Consider the following 14,741-nt stretch of genomic DNA (forward strand, 5'->3'; position numbering starts at 1 on the left):
ACTGAGCAATTTTTCAGTGGGAAAGGAAACACTTTCCTGGAAAGCAAATCTGCTTCTGTAGAACAGAAATGAATTTCTACTCCTGTTTTTCTTTTCCAGATGATCAGCTTAGGAACCACTAAATTATTTTACCCAATGGGAAATCTGAATGTTTGATATAGCAAGGGTGTTTTCCACTCAAAATTTGTATACAGAGAAAATCCCTAGCTGTACTTTGGTCAATGGAACCTGACCATTGTCAATTAAAACCTAGTATATTTTGTCAATCCGTTGCTCACTAAAATATCTCACAAGACTACCACTACCACCACAGAGACATAGCAAGGTGGAGAACAGTGTCTCACGCATACACACGACTCTGTTTAACCACCTCCCACCACCCTGAGAGGGTGTCTTGACCACATGCGTGTCTTGGTGAACTTTCCTTGCCAGTGAGGGATAATAGCTACTTTGTGGATGCAAAATTAATAATTAGCAGGATATACTTTAGCATTACCTCATGAGACAGGTAAAAGGCAGCAATTCCCAGTGGCCAGAAACAGCAGAGCATGGAGAACACAGTGAGGCCGAGATGGTCTCTTGGTGGCATCATCAGGAAATTGTCTTCGCTTTCGGTGTCACTTGAGTAATCGCTCTGGAATAGCAAGGGAGAGAGAAATGTAGAAGTGCTGGCTAATTATATCATTATTTCTCCTCCACCATGGGCCAAGGCCGTGATCATCTGCCCATAAAACTCTCACCAGTCACCCCAGGGCGTTTCCTGGAAGACAGGCCTCCAGCACTCATGGTGGAGGCTTCTGGTGTCCCACCCTGGGTTCCCTACCATGCACAGGGCCAATTCTGGGGGCATTTGCACCCTGTTCTTCAGGGTCTGTGCACCCATTCTGCTCTGTTATGGCCCAACAGTGACAGGACCACAGGAGTTGGCATGTCCTCCTGCAGTGTCCACTCGTGATGGTGACATGTAGGAGTGGACACTGTGGCCATGGCACATCCCCCTCCCTGCCCTCCAGAAGTGGTCACAAAGGAATGAATCTCCTGCTTTAGCAGCAGCCTGAGGGGAGGCTGAGAGGTTGAAACCCCTTCATCTACCCCCAGATTAAACAGGAGTGAAGTGGGAGCACAGCTCAGAGGCATGGTGTTATATCTGCAAGTTGTAGGTTGGGATTGGATCTGCTCTGCCATCATGAAAGCTTGGTGAAAGCACCCCCAGCCCCGTGCCACAGTCAGTCCTCTTGTTCTCTCCTACTGCATGAACAGCACTGGTGTCCTCCTTACTAATACCAGGGGATTCCCCACTCCTTATTTCACAGCCTCCACCGCTCTCCCGTGAACTAGAAGGCAAGAAATGAGAAATGATCAGAGATTTTGGATAGAAGAGAGATAGAAGAGAGCCTGTTCTCTGGTTGCTTCTTCCTCACATGCAGGGAGTCCACATGCAACAACAGGCACTGAGGCTGTGGTTATTCCAGAATTTGGAGTAAGAGCTTTGGTGCAAGAAGGGTCCCACAAAGTTTTTAAGTCACCCTGGGAGCACCTCCAGTCTGAGATGAGGTGGCTGAAAATCTTCTCAAAAATCTTCTGGGGTTGCTTGTTCTTTAATGATTGTAGGAGAAATGCTGTGCAGTACTTAATGAAATAAAGACACTGAAAGATGTCATATTTAGAAACTTGTCCTGTGCATGGGTCCTGTGACTGGCCTTTTAGCCAAAATGAGTGCTAAACTGATATTCTTCCACCAGTGAGTTATAACCTAGAAATTCCTGAACAGACTGCTAGGTGTCCAAGATGAAAATGAAATCATATGCAAAGGGGTAAGTTTCTAAATGACAGCCGACTACTAGTGAGCCATGATTAAGAAGGACCCAGAAAACACAGGCAGCCTAATCATATTTGAAAGACTTAGCATCAGATAAAGCATTTAATTCCTGAACCAACTCATTTGGGAACCAGACAGGTGAGCTGACCCATTGCTTGCTAAGATGGACAGACCACTTCCAGAGGAATTGCTGGGAAACACCGGCCACAGACCAGAGAGGCCTGGGCTGTGGGAGGGACATGTCCCCATGCTCTGAGACTGTGGTGCACAGGAACACCTGCATGTGCAAAACAACTCTGTGGGACACCCCAGCCTGTTTTGGGAGCCTTGATAACCTAGCATAAATGACAAAGCTCTATTTGGCCCAAACTCAATAAAGTCCTGCTTCTGAAAGGACATCTGTTGATGCTGTTGTACAGCTTTTGAGCTTGGTTACTTACCTTTCTGCTTCAATTTTCAGAACAGGGTGTGTAAGTCACTTTTAATATCAATAATCTTTCATTTCGAGAGTAAAAGGAGGGAGGGGAAGGAAGAAAATCCACATCATTGCTGAAACTGTCTCTTGAAACAGTGCCCTTACCTGAATTTCATGACAGGGAAGATAAAATGGAAAATGCTTTTGATTACCCAGTTGTTGGCTGAGTAGTGTGCTGATATTGTATCTGTGGAGACTACCTGTCTGGTATTTCAAATTGCCTTTTGTTGTAGATCAAGATGAAATGTGGCTAAGAATCTCTAGATAACTTTGATCAAATGATGAACCATAAAATTATCAGTTTTGCTGCTTTTTAGAAAGCATTCTCAGGGTGGTGAAATCATGACACGTTAGACAGTTTCCATGCAAACTTGAGATGTGGCTGTTAGATTGCAAGAGTATAATAGCAGAAGTTTTCTTAATTATGATAACATAAAAACTCTTGTTGGGAAAGATGAAGTCGCTATAGAAATGTACTAATTGAACTGTAGATTTGTGCTGTGAATGCTGTTTTGATGGGTGAAGTCCCTGTAGTATTTATATTGGAGTAGACGATCTTACTGTCACTCACCAAGGGTAACAACAATTCTGATCAGAGAATGTAAAAAAACGTCTCTCTTACCCCTTCTGGATAAATGCTTTTTCCTCCAAGCAAGCATTCCTGGCTAATGTTCTAATTTTCTCTTATAATGTGCCCCCCTCCAACAAGCCTGAGGTTATCTAGACATCTTTCCTATCCAGAAACGTTTTTAACATGGGGAAGCTTTTGACAATCTGGCTGACTGTCTTCACTTGGTCGTGATTTCACAAGGGCTGCACACTGGTGCTGATGTGCTGGATACTAGAGTTGCTGAGAGATCAGAATTTCTGTCACCAGTTATAATCGCTTTGGGTTAACTGACTAATCCTGCATAATCAGGAATATTCTTGTCCACAGCATTGCTCCTTTCATGTTTAACAGCCTCTTCATAAACTTACATAGTACTTACTACATCATAATCACACTAATCTGACTGAAAGCTTTTAACTCTTGCAGAAGCTAGAGAATAAAATAACTAATTTTCAAAGTTTGGGTGGTGAGCAAAACTGCACAGACAAGCTTTTCTTTACTTAATATTGGTCTAGATGAGAATAAGCAATCTGAACATCATTTTTTTTTTCCTTGCTACAGTACCACCACCAATACATACTACAGCCAAAGAGTAAGCAATGAAATTAAAACTTGTGTAACCAAAAGAAAAAAAATACTTGGCAAAGAGCATTCCTTTCTTGCTTGAGGTGATGTTCTGTTCATCAGTAGCGAAGAGATCCCTAATTGTTACTCTTGTGGCAACTCCCAGTAACTCCAGGCTTATTACTGAGGTGATAAAGACATGACCAAGTTATCTTCTTTGAACAAAGCTCCTCAAACAAAAGTCATCACCGTCTTCATGATGCTACTAAAACCTTGGGATGGAAACAAAGTAAAATACAACCTGAGGCAGCTGCAATGCAGTAAGTGACAAGGGACAGGATGATCGTGGCTCATCAAGCATCAGCAGCAACAGCTGACCGCCTCTTCAGGATTTTGAGGGATTCACTCCTTTTCAGACCTGACCACCAGTTCCAGCGACTTACATGGTAACGGTGCAACAACTTTTAACCACGACATGCAGAGAATATTTACAGAAGGCAGCATCTTTCCACTTGAAGTCAGGCTTTGTCTTGGAGACACATCTTTATGCTTGCATGTGTAATCTCTGCAAGGTCCACAGTCACTCCCCTTGCCAAATGCGCTGCTCTCTGCAGCCCATGCGAGATGCTGCTGTACGAACAAATACCTGTGCAAACAGCCCTGTAGCAGAAATGACAAATGATCTCTGAGGTTGCTGAGCACACGGTAGGGACTTTCTGCTTTCAGTGGATCCTTTGTAGCAAAAACAGTTATTACAATGACACCAACCCTCCTCATCCTGACTGACTATTTCTGTGTGTCCCTTGCCAACAAGCTTGGAGTTTAGCTGAAAAGAGAGCACAGGATAAAGCAGTCTCCAGTTTCAGTTTATCCACAAGCATTTTCATGGCTGTTAAGAGAAAGAGGTGATTTCAAGAGTGATGGCAATATTGGAGTTGCCAGAACAGGCCCCAGAGGACATCTCCCCAGGGCATGAAATCCTGCAGAAAGCACAGCATGACACAGAATGACAAAGAAGGAAAGCAGCTCTTTTTCTCCTTTCCTTTCCTTTCCTTTCCTTTCCTTTCCTTTCCTTTCCTTTCCTTTCCTTTCCTTTCCTTTCCTTTCCTTTCCTTTCCTTTCCTTTCCTTTCCTTTCCTTTCCTTTCCTTTCCTTTCCTTTCCTTTCCTTTCCTTTCCTTTCCTTTCCTTTCCTTTCCTTTCCTTTCCTTTCCTTTCCTTTCCTTTCCTTTCCTTTCCTTTCCTTTCCTTTCCTTTCCTTTCCTTTCCTTTCCTTCCCTTCCCTTCCCTTCCCTTCCCTTCCCTTCCCTTCCCTTCCCTTCCCTTCCCTTCCCTTCCCTTCCCTTCCCTTTCCTTCCCTTTCCTTCCCTTTCCTTCCCTTTCCCTTTCCCTTTCCCTTCCCTTCCCTTCCTTCCCTTTCCCTTCCCTTCCCTTCCTTCCCTTCCCTTTCCCTTTCCCTTTCCCTTTCCCTTTCCCTTTCCCTTTCCCTTTCCCTTTCCCTTTCCCTTTCCCTTTCCCTTTCCCTTTCCCTTTCCCTTTCCCTTTCCCTTTCCCTTTCCCTTTCCCTTTCCCTTTCCTCCAGATGGGACTCCCCCACACCAGCTCTTTGACTCTCTCTTATGCCCACATTTCTAAATGGTGCACACCTCTGCAGCCCTACACTTCATTAGACATAAGTGATGTGGGCAGGACATAAAGCAGATTGTTGCAGAAACTGAATGTAATGAAGGATGAGTAGGAGAAATAAACTTTGTTGGGAGAAGGGAGGTATCTACTTCCCAGACACGGAGTTTGTGGGATTTTGCAGAGCTGGAATTTGGGTGCTGGACAATCTGATGGGAAACCTTGAGTTCTACATTCAAGGGGGGTGCTTCTGGCATTCCCCAAATGACTAGGAGCAGAAGTCAATCAATCAGTCAAATTTGGAAGCAGAAATCACTCGGCACAGTGCAAGGCATTCAGAATCAAAAGGATTCAGAAGATTCAGAATTCAAAAAGATTCAGAATCAAAAACCCATGTGCATCATGCCGCAGGAAATCTTTCACCCAGGAAGAAGGTAAAAAGGCCAACTTCACTTGTAAGATAGCTTTAAGATGCAATTTCATCACAATCTCTAAGTGCCTCTGTGAGTAGATAATTTCTGATCAGACAGCTCTGTTGTTTGGCAGAAAATCATAAGAAACCCCAGTGACTGAAAGCGGAACAGAGGAAGAGCAGACACAAGGTGCAGATTTTTAACAGAGATGGTGATGAACACTTTTCTGCAGTTGTAATGGATTTTCTATTACACAAAGACCTTTTTTAAATTGAAGCTAGCTATCCCTAAAAGCTATGTGCTTTACCTCAGCCGAGACATTACGAGCAAACAAAGGCTCTCCAGGCAGCCTGCCATGGGCTGTCTGTGACATACTGGAGGCTGGACCTGATGGTCACGTAGTTCTTTCCAGCAGCTAAATGCTGGTCACATTGGTGAAGTCAGACAACGAGGTCTGCTGTGAACCACAGCTGCCTGCAATCTTTGATGGACTTGCAGGAAACAGCCCTTTTGGCATGACTCTTTTTTTTTTTTTTTTTTTGTCCTTCAAAGCAACCGATTCAGTAACACACAGACTGCATACAAAACTGATTTCTGGTATGGACATGTGTGTTCTGCTTCAGATCCAGATGGTCCTGTGGTCAGGCTTTGGCAAGGACCAACATGATGCAACTGTAAGATAATGTGTGCTCTGTTTCCCTCCTCGCAATGCCTGGTTTGGTAATGTGGTTAAACATGAGGCCCTATTCTGACCAGTGCTCTCCATCCCTTTGCTCTTCAGCAAGCAGTCTGTGTTGACCTCACTGCAGCAGATGGTGAAGGCAGCATGCTGGAAGGTAGCTCTCCCAGCAAGGGCTGTAGTCTATCACCGTTCTTCCTCAATGCACTTGTCGCTGAGCATCATCTGGCTGATGCTTTCTTAATGGGTGATGTCTCTAAAGCCTGTTGCCATCAAGGATTCTTTGGCATGTCAGTGTAATATTTATTTACTTATTTATTTGCCTGTTTATTTCATTTACTTTTACCATTTTGAGTTTTCCACTTGCTCCCATTCAATTTTAAAGGTATTTAAATGTTCTGTAGTCCACAAACCCTCACCTGGTCGGTGCAAATTCCTCTTGCTTCCTCAACTCCCAGTCTAAAATGCCTTGCCAGTCAAGCAGCCAGCCTTCCAGAATGGGCTTGCAGGTGTCACCCCTTACTTAGAAAGCTTTTTATAAATCCCCTCACAATGCCAAAATGTTACAGGAGAAAAAACAAAAACAAACCTTGGTGCAGATGTCCAAGCCCATTCTTCCTCCTGAATTTTGTTCAACTACCTTGTGATGCTCTCTGGACACCTACAGCCAGTCTGTCTATAGCTCATCTGTAACTTACACTCAACACATTGCCTCTGGAAGGCGATTACTGCAGAAAGCCATAAACAAATCCATACAGGACCGGGCCAGCTGCCATAGTCTCCTAAATCACACTCCTTTTTGAGAGCAGTAATAACAGCCATGAAGTAAATATCCCTGATCTTTGTGTGAGTGACAGGGGCTTCCATCCAGAACCCCAGTGAGTTCACTGGGAAGGCACATGTGTGGCACTTTAACTGAAAAAGTAACATTACACAGCTCAAGCTAGAGGGGAAGTGACCCTCCACAGCTGTCCCCTTTTTGCTTTGCAGCTGACACAGCTTTCTTAGTGCTCCGCTCCTCAGGGATGTGTGCCCCATCCCCACCTTCTGCTAGTGACAGCGTGCGGCCCACCCACAGCTCCTGCTGCTTAGGGGCTGGAGGCCTGTACAGTGTCAGTCCAGCAACTCAGGGAAGTGATGATGAGAAAGAGAATTGCTCTGGGACCAGGCTGCCATAAGCAAGATTCATAGAAGGGCACTTGGAGACTGCTGGACGTGACTTCCCAGCCATGCTCCCCTCACCTAGGGCTGGCTATTAAAGGTTAATATCCCTTGGCAGGGCTCAGTATCTCCAGACTCCAGTGGCTTCTCCTCTAAGGGAAGAAAATAAATCAAATGCAAATGAAGTGTAATCTCTCGTGTAACCTGTTAATAATGTGCCTGTGAAGGAACACGGAGGCATAAAGCGTGTCCTATGGGGTCAGGTCCGTTGATCCCTGTGCTCGGCCCCTGACAGAAGCAGCAGGACATTGCTGTGCAGGGAGCTCACATAAACCTGGACACTTTGCAGCCCATCCCTTGTGCTCTCCCAGCATCCACAACTGTTGTTCAAGATATTAGAAAGAAAAACCGTGCCAATTGCTTTTAATAGCTTTTTATGGATCCGTTGTCCATAAATCAGTCTAATCCTTTTTGAACTTGCTGTTCCTCCACCACTACCTCCTATGACAGCAAGTTCACCAAGTGTTCACTGCCCTGTATGTGAAGAACAATTTTAAGATATCTGTGTTAAGGCAATCTCTCAATAGTTCTCTCAAGTTTCTCTCAAGTTTCCCCAGCTTCTACTACTGCAGGTTTGCTGAGCAGCAGGTCTGCATTCCCCTTGTCCTTCACCTTCATGATCTTGTGCATCCAAGAGGCTCATACATCCCTCGGCTTTCTCCTCTACAAAATGGAGAGTCCCAACATTTCTCATCGCTTTCTGTAAGGAGGCTGCAGCTTCCTCTTGATCATTTTTGTTACCTTTTCCTATCTCCACTACGTCATTAAGAAGTGAGGACCACAAATACAAATGCCATGTAGATAGTGGGTTGCAGTGAGCTTTTATACAGCAGCAAAATGCTGCCGGTGCCCTGTCTTGTCCTCGGTGGTGTTCTTTATGACATCCAAAATTTTCTTGTCTTATTGGCTTGACCTGCACACGGTGCTCTGAAACTTCAGAGAACTGACAAGTAATCTCTTCTCAGTTTCTTTCCTGAGCTGCAGCTCACAGTTAGAAGCTCAGCACCAAGTCCACATAGATTAGATTACTTTTCTGTAAACATATTAGTTTCCATTTATTTACACTGAAACATATCTACCACTGTTTTGAGACTCAGTTTCATGCAGTCCTTCCACGGTTCTTCTCCAGGGGGTGGACACCTCCCCAGGGGGTGTCAAAACACACTTTCTGGATTTCTGGTCCCAGGGGAGGCTCAGGACGCAACAGCTCATCTCTTCTCATCATGATGCAGGATAGTCCAAGACCCTGCAAGCTGGCAGCTTTGTGAGAAGACATGCATGTCGGGGGTTCCCTTGCATAAACCACCTCCATGGCCTTCTCTTTACATTGCAGAAGACACAGAGATGGGAGGTGCTTGGGCATGCTGTGCAGAGCAGTTAGATGGAACAGGACATGGTTTAGGATCCACCTTCTGTCTCTACACTTTTATGCTCATGTCAAAGGGATGGGTTTTCACAGCAGCATCCAGCAATTCACAGGGAGAAAAAAAAAAAAAAAGGAAGTTTTAGCTTGAAAGCATTACATTTCTTTTCTTCTTTCACTCCCCAGAACATTCTATTTATTTCGCTTTGCAGAGACTGTGTCAGACTTCGCTGGGAAAAAAGGTTTTAAGAGAGAACTCAGATGTATTCTTTTATGCGACACATATGAATAATTCAATTTTCTGCCATCAATAGCTTGGATTCCTCTAAATAAGCCATCTATCTAGGGGCTAGGAGGAAGAGTAGCAGGAGTGTAATATGACAAATGATGTTTCTGGATGGCACTGCATTTACACATGAACTCTAACAGGAGAGTATTTCAGCTAGGAGCACATGTAATATTTCACTGCCACCACATTTGACAAGTTGTCTGTCCATTAGTTGTGGCATAAAGAACTCATAAGATATTTATAAGCGTTCCAGAGATACCTAAATAGGGAATCGTTTGATTTCGGGGATGGGCACAGAAAGGAGAAGTTTAAAGCTTTGACAGAATGCACAGCCTTCTGCTTTCATGCCTGGTAATTGCTGGAGCAAAGTGGGGCTGGATATGCTAATGAGAGCTGTTGCAGAGATGTTTTTTCCTCCAGAAAATTGTGATTTCCGTATAATGTTATGCCAGGACCTGAGACATACTTCTGGTAAAGAAATGCCAAAGTTAAATACGGCTGCATTGTTGCAGCGAATGCCAGGACCCCTGCTTTGGACATCTCCTGATCCTCCGCTATATCTCCCAGCATTTTTCAGATTTGCTGCACCTGGAGAAGGAAGAAGATGTCTCCTTGTAGGCAAGTTGTTGAAGATATTGATGGTCTGGTGAAACCCATCCTGAAGGGGATGACAGGCAGCAGAGCAGCAACCTCCGCAGCCTGGCTGGGTCAGCTCTTCAAACCGAAACCACATCGCTGTCAGTCAAAACAGCTGGCTTTTCCCAGTACATTGAGCTGTGGCAAAGTTTTCTTCAAGAAAACAACAATCTTTCTGCTTGTCAAAAGCCTGACTCTCTTCAAAAACAAAACATTGGCAGGAACACACTGACCAGCAGGGTGCATAAAAGCTGTTCCTGTCATGTGTCCACAGACTCCAGCTAAGTATTACACGGTGGGGCTCATTACAAGAGGATGAGTTAGATTTTTCCACATTTCCAAGAAACTAAATATCCAGTCCTGAAACCCCTGAGGCAGGTGCTTTGCACTAACACAGGCAGTGTCAGAGAGAAGTGAGCAAGGCCAGAAAGGAAAAAACTCACAACCCCAGGGTTGTTCTGTCTCCCAAAAGACATTTTACTGAGATGCCTGTGTTGACAATCCACTTTCCTTGCCGGGATATGCATGGCAAGGAGTTAGCTCCCATCTCCAAGAGACCAAAAGACAACAGCTCTTCTGCATGAAGCTTCCCTCTTTACTAAAGTTTACAAAAGGGAAATGTTGTTAGTGTTTTGTTGTAGCTGATGCTATTTTTTTCCCCCAGAAGGAAGTGCCAAAGCAGATGTATAAAGACAAAAAAGCCTTAGAAGAACTAAACTCTGATCTGTTCTTAGGCTATGCATCTCCCATCCCTCCATGAGCTGTGGCATGACAGTCAATGTGGCAAGATACTCAGAAATGTGCCGTTCATCCTGGAAACAAAATTTGAGAAAAAAAATCTCTTTGAGTCTCTCAGTGTGGAAGCAGAAGCTTGCACCTCTCCTATATTATCCTCTCTTGCTGTTCTCCTAACTTTGCTCCCAGTCCTTCTACTAAACCTCTCCACCCTACTTTGGGTATATTAGTAATTTAAAAATGCATTTTCTTCTTGTCAGTAACTGGTGGGGAAAAAAAAAAGCTTTCTACTGGGCCAGACTCATGCTGCATGATTCAGATGCTGTATTTCTCATTTGGACAGATAGGCAATTTTTTTTTTTTATGTAGTTAAAGATCTAGTATGGTTCATTCCTCCACTTGGTGACTGCTGTCTTCAAATACTTTTTTTTTTTTTTTTCCTGGAGTCTCAGCACATGCAGCTATATCTCTAGCAAACCTCTGTACTAATTAAGCCCAGGGAAGGGCATCCTTACACCTCTTTGTTTACGAGCACAGTAACACAGAAGGACAGGAAGGAGAACCCTGGGAAAACGATGCACACACTGTTGCAGCATGTTACAAGCATTTGCAAAGGCATGGGGAGACAAACTCTCTCCTTTCTCTCCTGGAGATCTTGGGAGGAGGAAGGTGAAGTGCTTTTCCCCAGATCTCCAGTTTTACAGGTGATTTTCTGGCAACGAGTGTTTTCTCTGCAAAGCTGATCCAGGCTCCTGTGGTGCCAATGGATAGAATGCCCTACATTGCAAAGGCACTTAAAAATCCCACCAAGAAATGGCAAAATATTCTTGGTACAAAATATTTTGTTGTTGTTGTTGGTTTTCTGCATATTTCCCTGGTCTTTTTTTAGCCCATTCTAGCTAAAGAAAGCCTTGCTGGATTTGGATTGACAGGAGGTAGTCTTTTATTTTTTTCTGCCTCAATGTCAGGCCAGATGTGTCAATAACACCATTAGGCAATTACTGCCTGCTGCAGTCACTTGCATCACAACTGCTGCATGACAGAATCTAGGGCAAAAAGGCAGCATCTAGACCTTTTATTATGATTTTATAAAAAATGAGGTTTCCCACAGCCCCTTTGAAATGCTGCAGAAGGGTGCGATTTGAGCTAGCACCATCATGGGCCCCGGAGAGAAACTTCTTGTCTCCCTGTGGAGGTATTGAATACTACATTACTGGCACACACCAGGAAAAACACCTCTCTCTCTATACCTTAGCAATACAGAGAAAAAGGAGAATAAAACAGTCAGGCTCTTGTTGAGTTGCCCCTGTGCAGGGTGAGACACTGGTATTACAGGAGGTGAAAATAGAAGTTTTAGGACTTGTTAGGTCTCAATGGAGAAAAACCCTGCAAGAGAGAACATGAGAAAATAATCTCTAGATCTCATCTTGGACATTCAGGTTGAAGCTATGCCTTTGCTCCAGACTGCCAAATGGTCTTTGCTAGGTTAGGAGCCTATGATCAATAGTGGAAAAAGTTTTGTAATTAGCAGCATCATGAACACCCTCCATTCCCACATACACTGGCCAGTAAAAATCTACGCTACCTTTGGGCAGCTGGTTTCAGCCAAATAGCCAGAGATTTTCTAAAGTTAAAAATGCATCATTTAAGAAAGAATGAAGTTGATTTCCACAGAGTACCCCATTTGGAGAACAAAATTTATATTACTTTCATGTGAGCAATCAATGAAGCACAGGAACCTAGTGAAAGAAAACATCACATTTGGGGTGTAATGAAGTGTTTCGCTCCATCAGAAAAAAATCTTTTTCAAACGCATGGGATTCATTGTGGCTAGAAACCCAGAGACTTCTGGTTTTGTTTTCACAAAGAGACATGCTTCTTGTTTGAGCCAGTAAGCAAAACTATCAGCTCTATACCCAGCTCAAGTCAGGAGAAAGTATCAGACGATGTTGGTCTGCTGAGTAAGACAAGCTGTGGACAGATGCTCCTGGCCCCAGCGTTACCTGCATTTAAGCACATGGGTCTTCTTCACTTTGTGATCAGCCCATTCACTGGGAATATCCACAGAGTTGGGACCTTACCCAACAAATAAAGATGAGCAAATGCTCACTGTCCTGGATGGAGGAGAGAGCAATACATCTGATCCCAAGAAGACCAGAACTCAGAAGCTGTGCACTTAAGCCCTTTATGTTCTCCCCCCCAAGCCTTCCCCAAAGATCCCGAGTGACATCTGACCTCTAGTTCCTGGAAATCCTCCTCCTCCTCCACATCGTAGGAGAGGGTGTGAATCTTGATGTCATCTGCCGAGAGGTCGATGAACTTGCTGTCCGGGTACTCCAGGCTGTCCTTGGTGGGGGAGCGGTCCTCGATGAAGGTGGTTTCGCAGCACTCCGAGCCGATGCTCTCGCCCCACGAGCGCAGCACGTTCTCTGAGTAGAGGATGATGTTGGGCCGGTAGTGGGACTCCACCGTCTGCTGCAGCATGTTGGGATCCAGGAGCTGCTGCACGGGGTCGCTCCTGCCATTCTCCAGGCAGCTCGGAGAGGAAAGGCTCCCCGCTCGGTGGCTCTGGTACTGCGGGGTTGGGTAGACGGAGACCAGACCATCTCGGCTCTCTGCTACCAAGTTCCTTGTGTTAATTAAACCGTTCCTTTTCCCGGCTTCGGCGATCTTATTGTGCATCAGCACGCTGTTTTGCTCAATCAAGCCATCCATACTGGGAGGTGTCGGAGGGAGAGGGGCGGGCAGTCTGTGTTTTGTTGTACCTTAGAGATGGGTCACACTGGGGCAGTGACCCCCATTTTCCTGAAGAAGAAAGGAAATAGATACCAAAGTGAGGACATAAGCAGTGAATGGCATATGAAGGCACCCAAATTTGCTTGTCTTTAATATTATCTCAGAAGGAAATACAGCCTCACGTATGCACGCACCTAGCTTTTCAAATATATCTCCACTTGGAAAGACAATAAGTAAAATAAAATAAAATAAATAAAACAAAACAACAAAAACAAAACAAAACAAAACAAAATAAAACCACCAATAACAAAAAAAGCCATGAGGTGAACAGGAGCAGATGATAGTGTGTGGTCACAGAGAACTTCCTGAGATGTCTCAGATGAATGGTGGGCCCTGTTAGAGAAGGGCAATGATGCCCCCTCCATCCCCACCCGTCATTCATGCCACTGTCATTCTGAAGATAATGTGCCCTTCCTCTAAAGGCTCTGAGAAGTGAGGTTTAAAAAAAAAACACACACACACCAAAACTAAACAAAGATAAAAGATAAAAGAACCATTTTCAGTTCTTGGAAAGCTGCAATTACAAAGGGCAGGCAGCTGGTGTGCTCAGCTGTCAGTCTCTTCAGCTACCTTTCACCCTTGGCAAGTGCTTTGCTACCCTTTGAAAATACAGCTGAAGCAAAAAGGAGACAGCTCTCCTTAAACTGACTGAAAAAAAACAACACCTGAAGGTGAGATCAGATCTGACCCAGATGAATTAAACCTCCTCTGGACAGGACCTCAAATCCCCAGCACTGCTCTGGGTGTGCTACTTCTTCCAACGCCTCTGAGACTGTCCAATGGTGACAGATCAAAGGGCTGTGACGAGGCTGCTCAGCATGAGCAGCCCCATCCTGATTCACCAAACAGGGGCACAACTGCTTGAGCCCCAGGACCTGGTCACCTCCTTTTGCACAGGAAAAATAATTGCTGTCTGTCTCATCAGCTCACCAACCTGGCTCTGTTTTGTGTGGCTTGCACAAAGGTAGAAGAAATCAAAGGGATAGCTCAGAAGGCTAAAAGTACTTTTCCCCGGACCAAATACTTTCTCACCAGGACACCTCTTCTGCTCAGGTGCAGCCAAAGGAATAAGCTTTTTGAAATATGGTTGTACGCATCACGGCAGCAATGAGCTCAGGATTTTGTTTCTGGGCCCAAGCATAGGAATCACATGAAATGTTGCACAGGAATCACGTGAAATGTTTCTGCCTTCAAATACACTTTTTAAGGTTCAAATACACTTGTTAAATTGTTAAGGTAGGACTACCTGTCCCCAAAGTGCTGCTTGGAGGAAAACAAGAATTGCAAACAAACATACACATGTATTATTTTTACTTGATGCTTTCTCTCTATTTCTCCTTTATATCAGAGACCTTCTAACAAAGCAATGGCTAGAAAAAACTAAATGTATTTCCTCTATAAAATTTTAGCCTTCAAAAATTTTCTGTCTCCCTTTTGGCTTACAAGAGATATTTAAACCCCTAAGAGCTGGTCTTCTGCTCTTACACTAGGAATGAAGTAAGAAACTCATTTAATGTGC

The 14,741-nt window shown here is 44.4% G+C and overlaps 1 protein-coding gene across 2 annotated transcripts in view; it reads right to left on the reverse strand.

Annotated features, from left to right (window-relative positions):
* Positions 1 to 14,741, reverse strand: part of SYNDIG1 (synapse differentiation inducing 1) — a 73,399-nt gene that overhangs the window by 46,756 nt on the left and 11,902 nt on the right. For both annotated transcript variants that reach the window (XM_080584675.1, XM_080584676.1), the window contains exons 2-3: positions 12,662 to 13,231; positions 497 to 634 (exon numbers count right to left, since the gene is read on the reverse strand). In XM_080584675.1, coding sequence (XP_080440801.1) covers positions 497 to 634; positions 12,662 to 13,141 — 618 coding nt within the window. In that variant the 5' untranslated portion in view covers positions 13,142 to 13,231. The remainder of the gene's footprint in view (positions 1 to 496; positions 635 to 12,661; positions 13,232 to 14,741) is intronic.

Source organism: Anser brachyrhynchus, assembly GCF_964034855.1.
Source record: "Anser brachyrhynchus genome assembly, chromosome: 3".
Taxonomy (NCBI): domain Eukaryota; kingdom Metazoa; phylum Chordata; class Aves; order Anseriformes; family Anatidae; genus Anser; species Anser brachyrhynchus.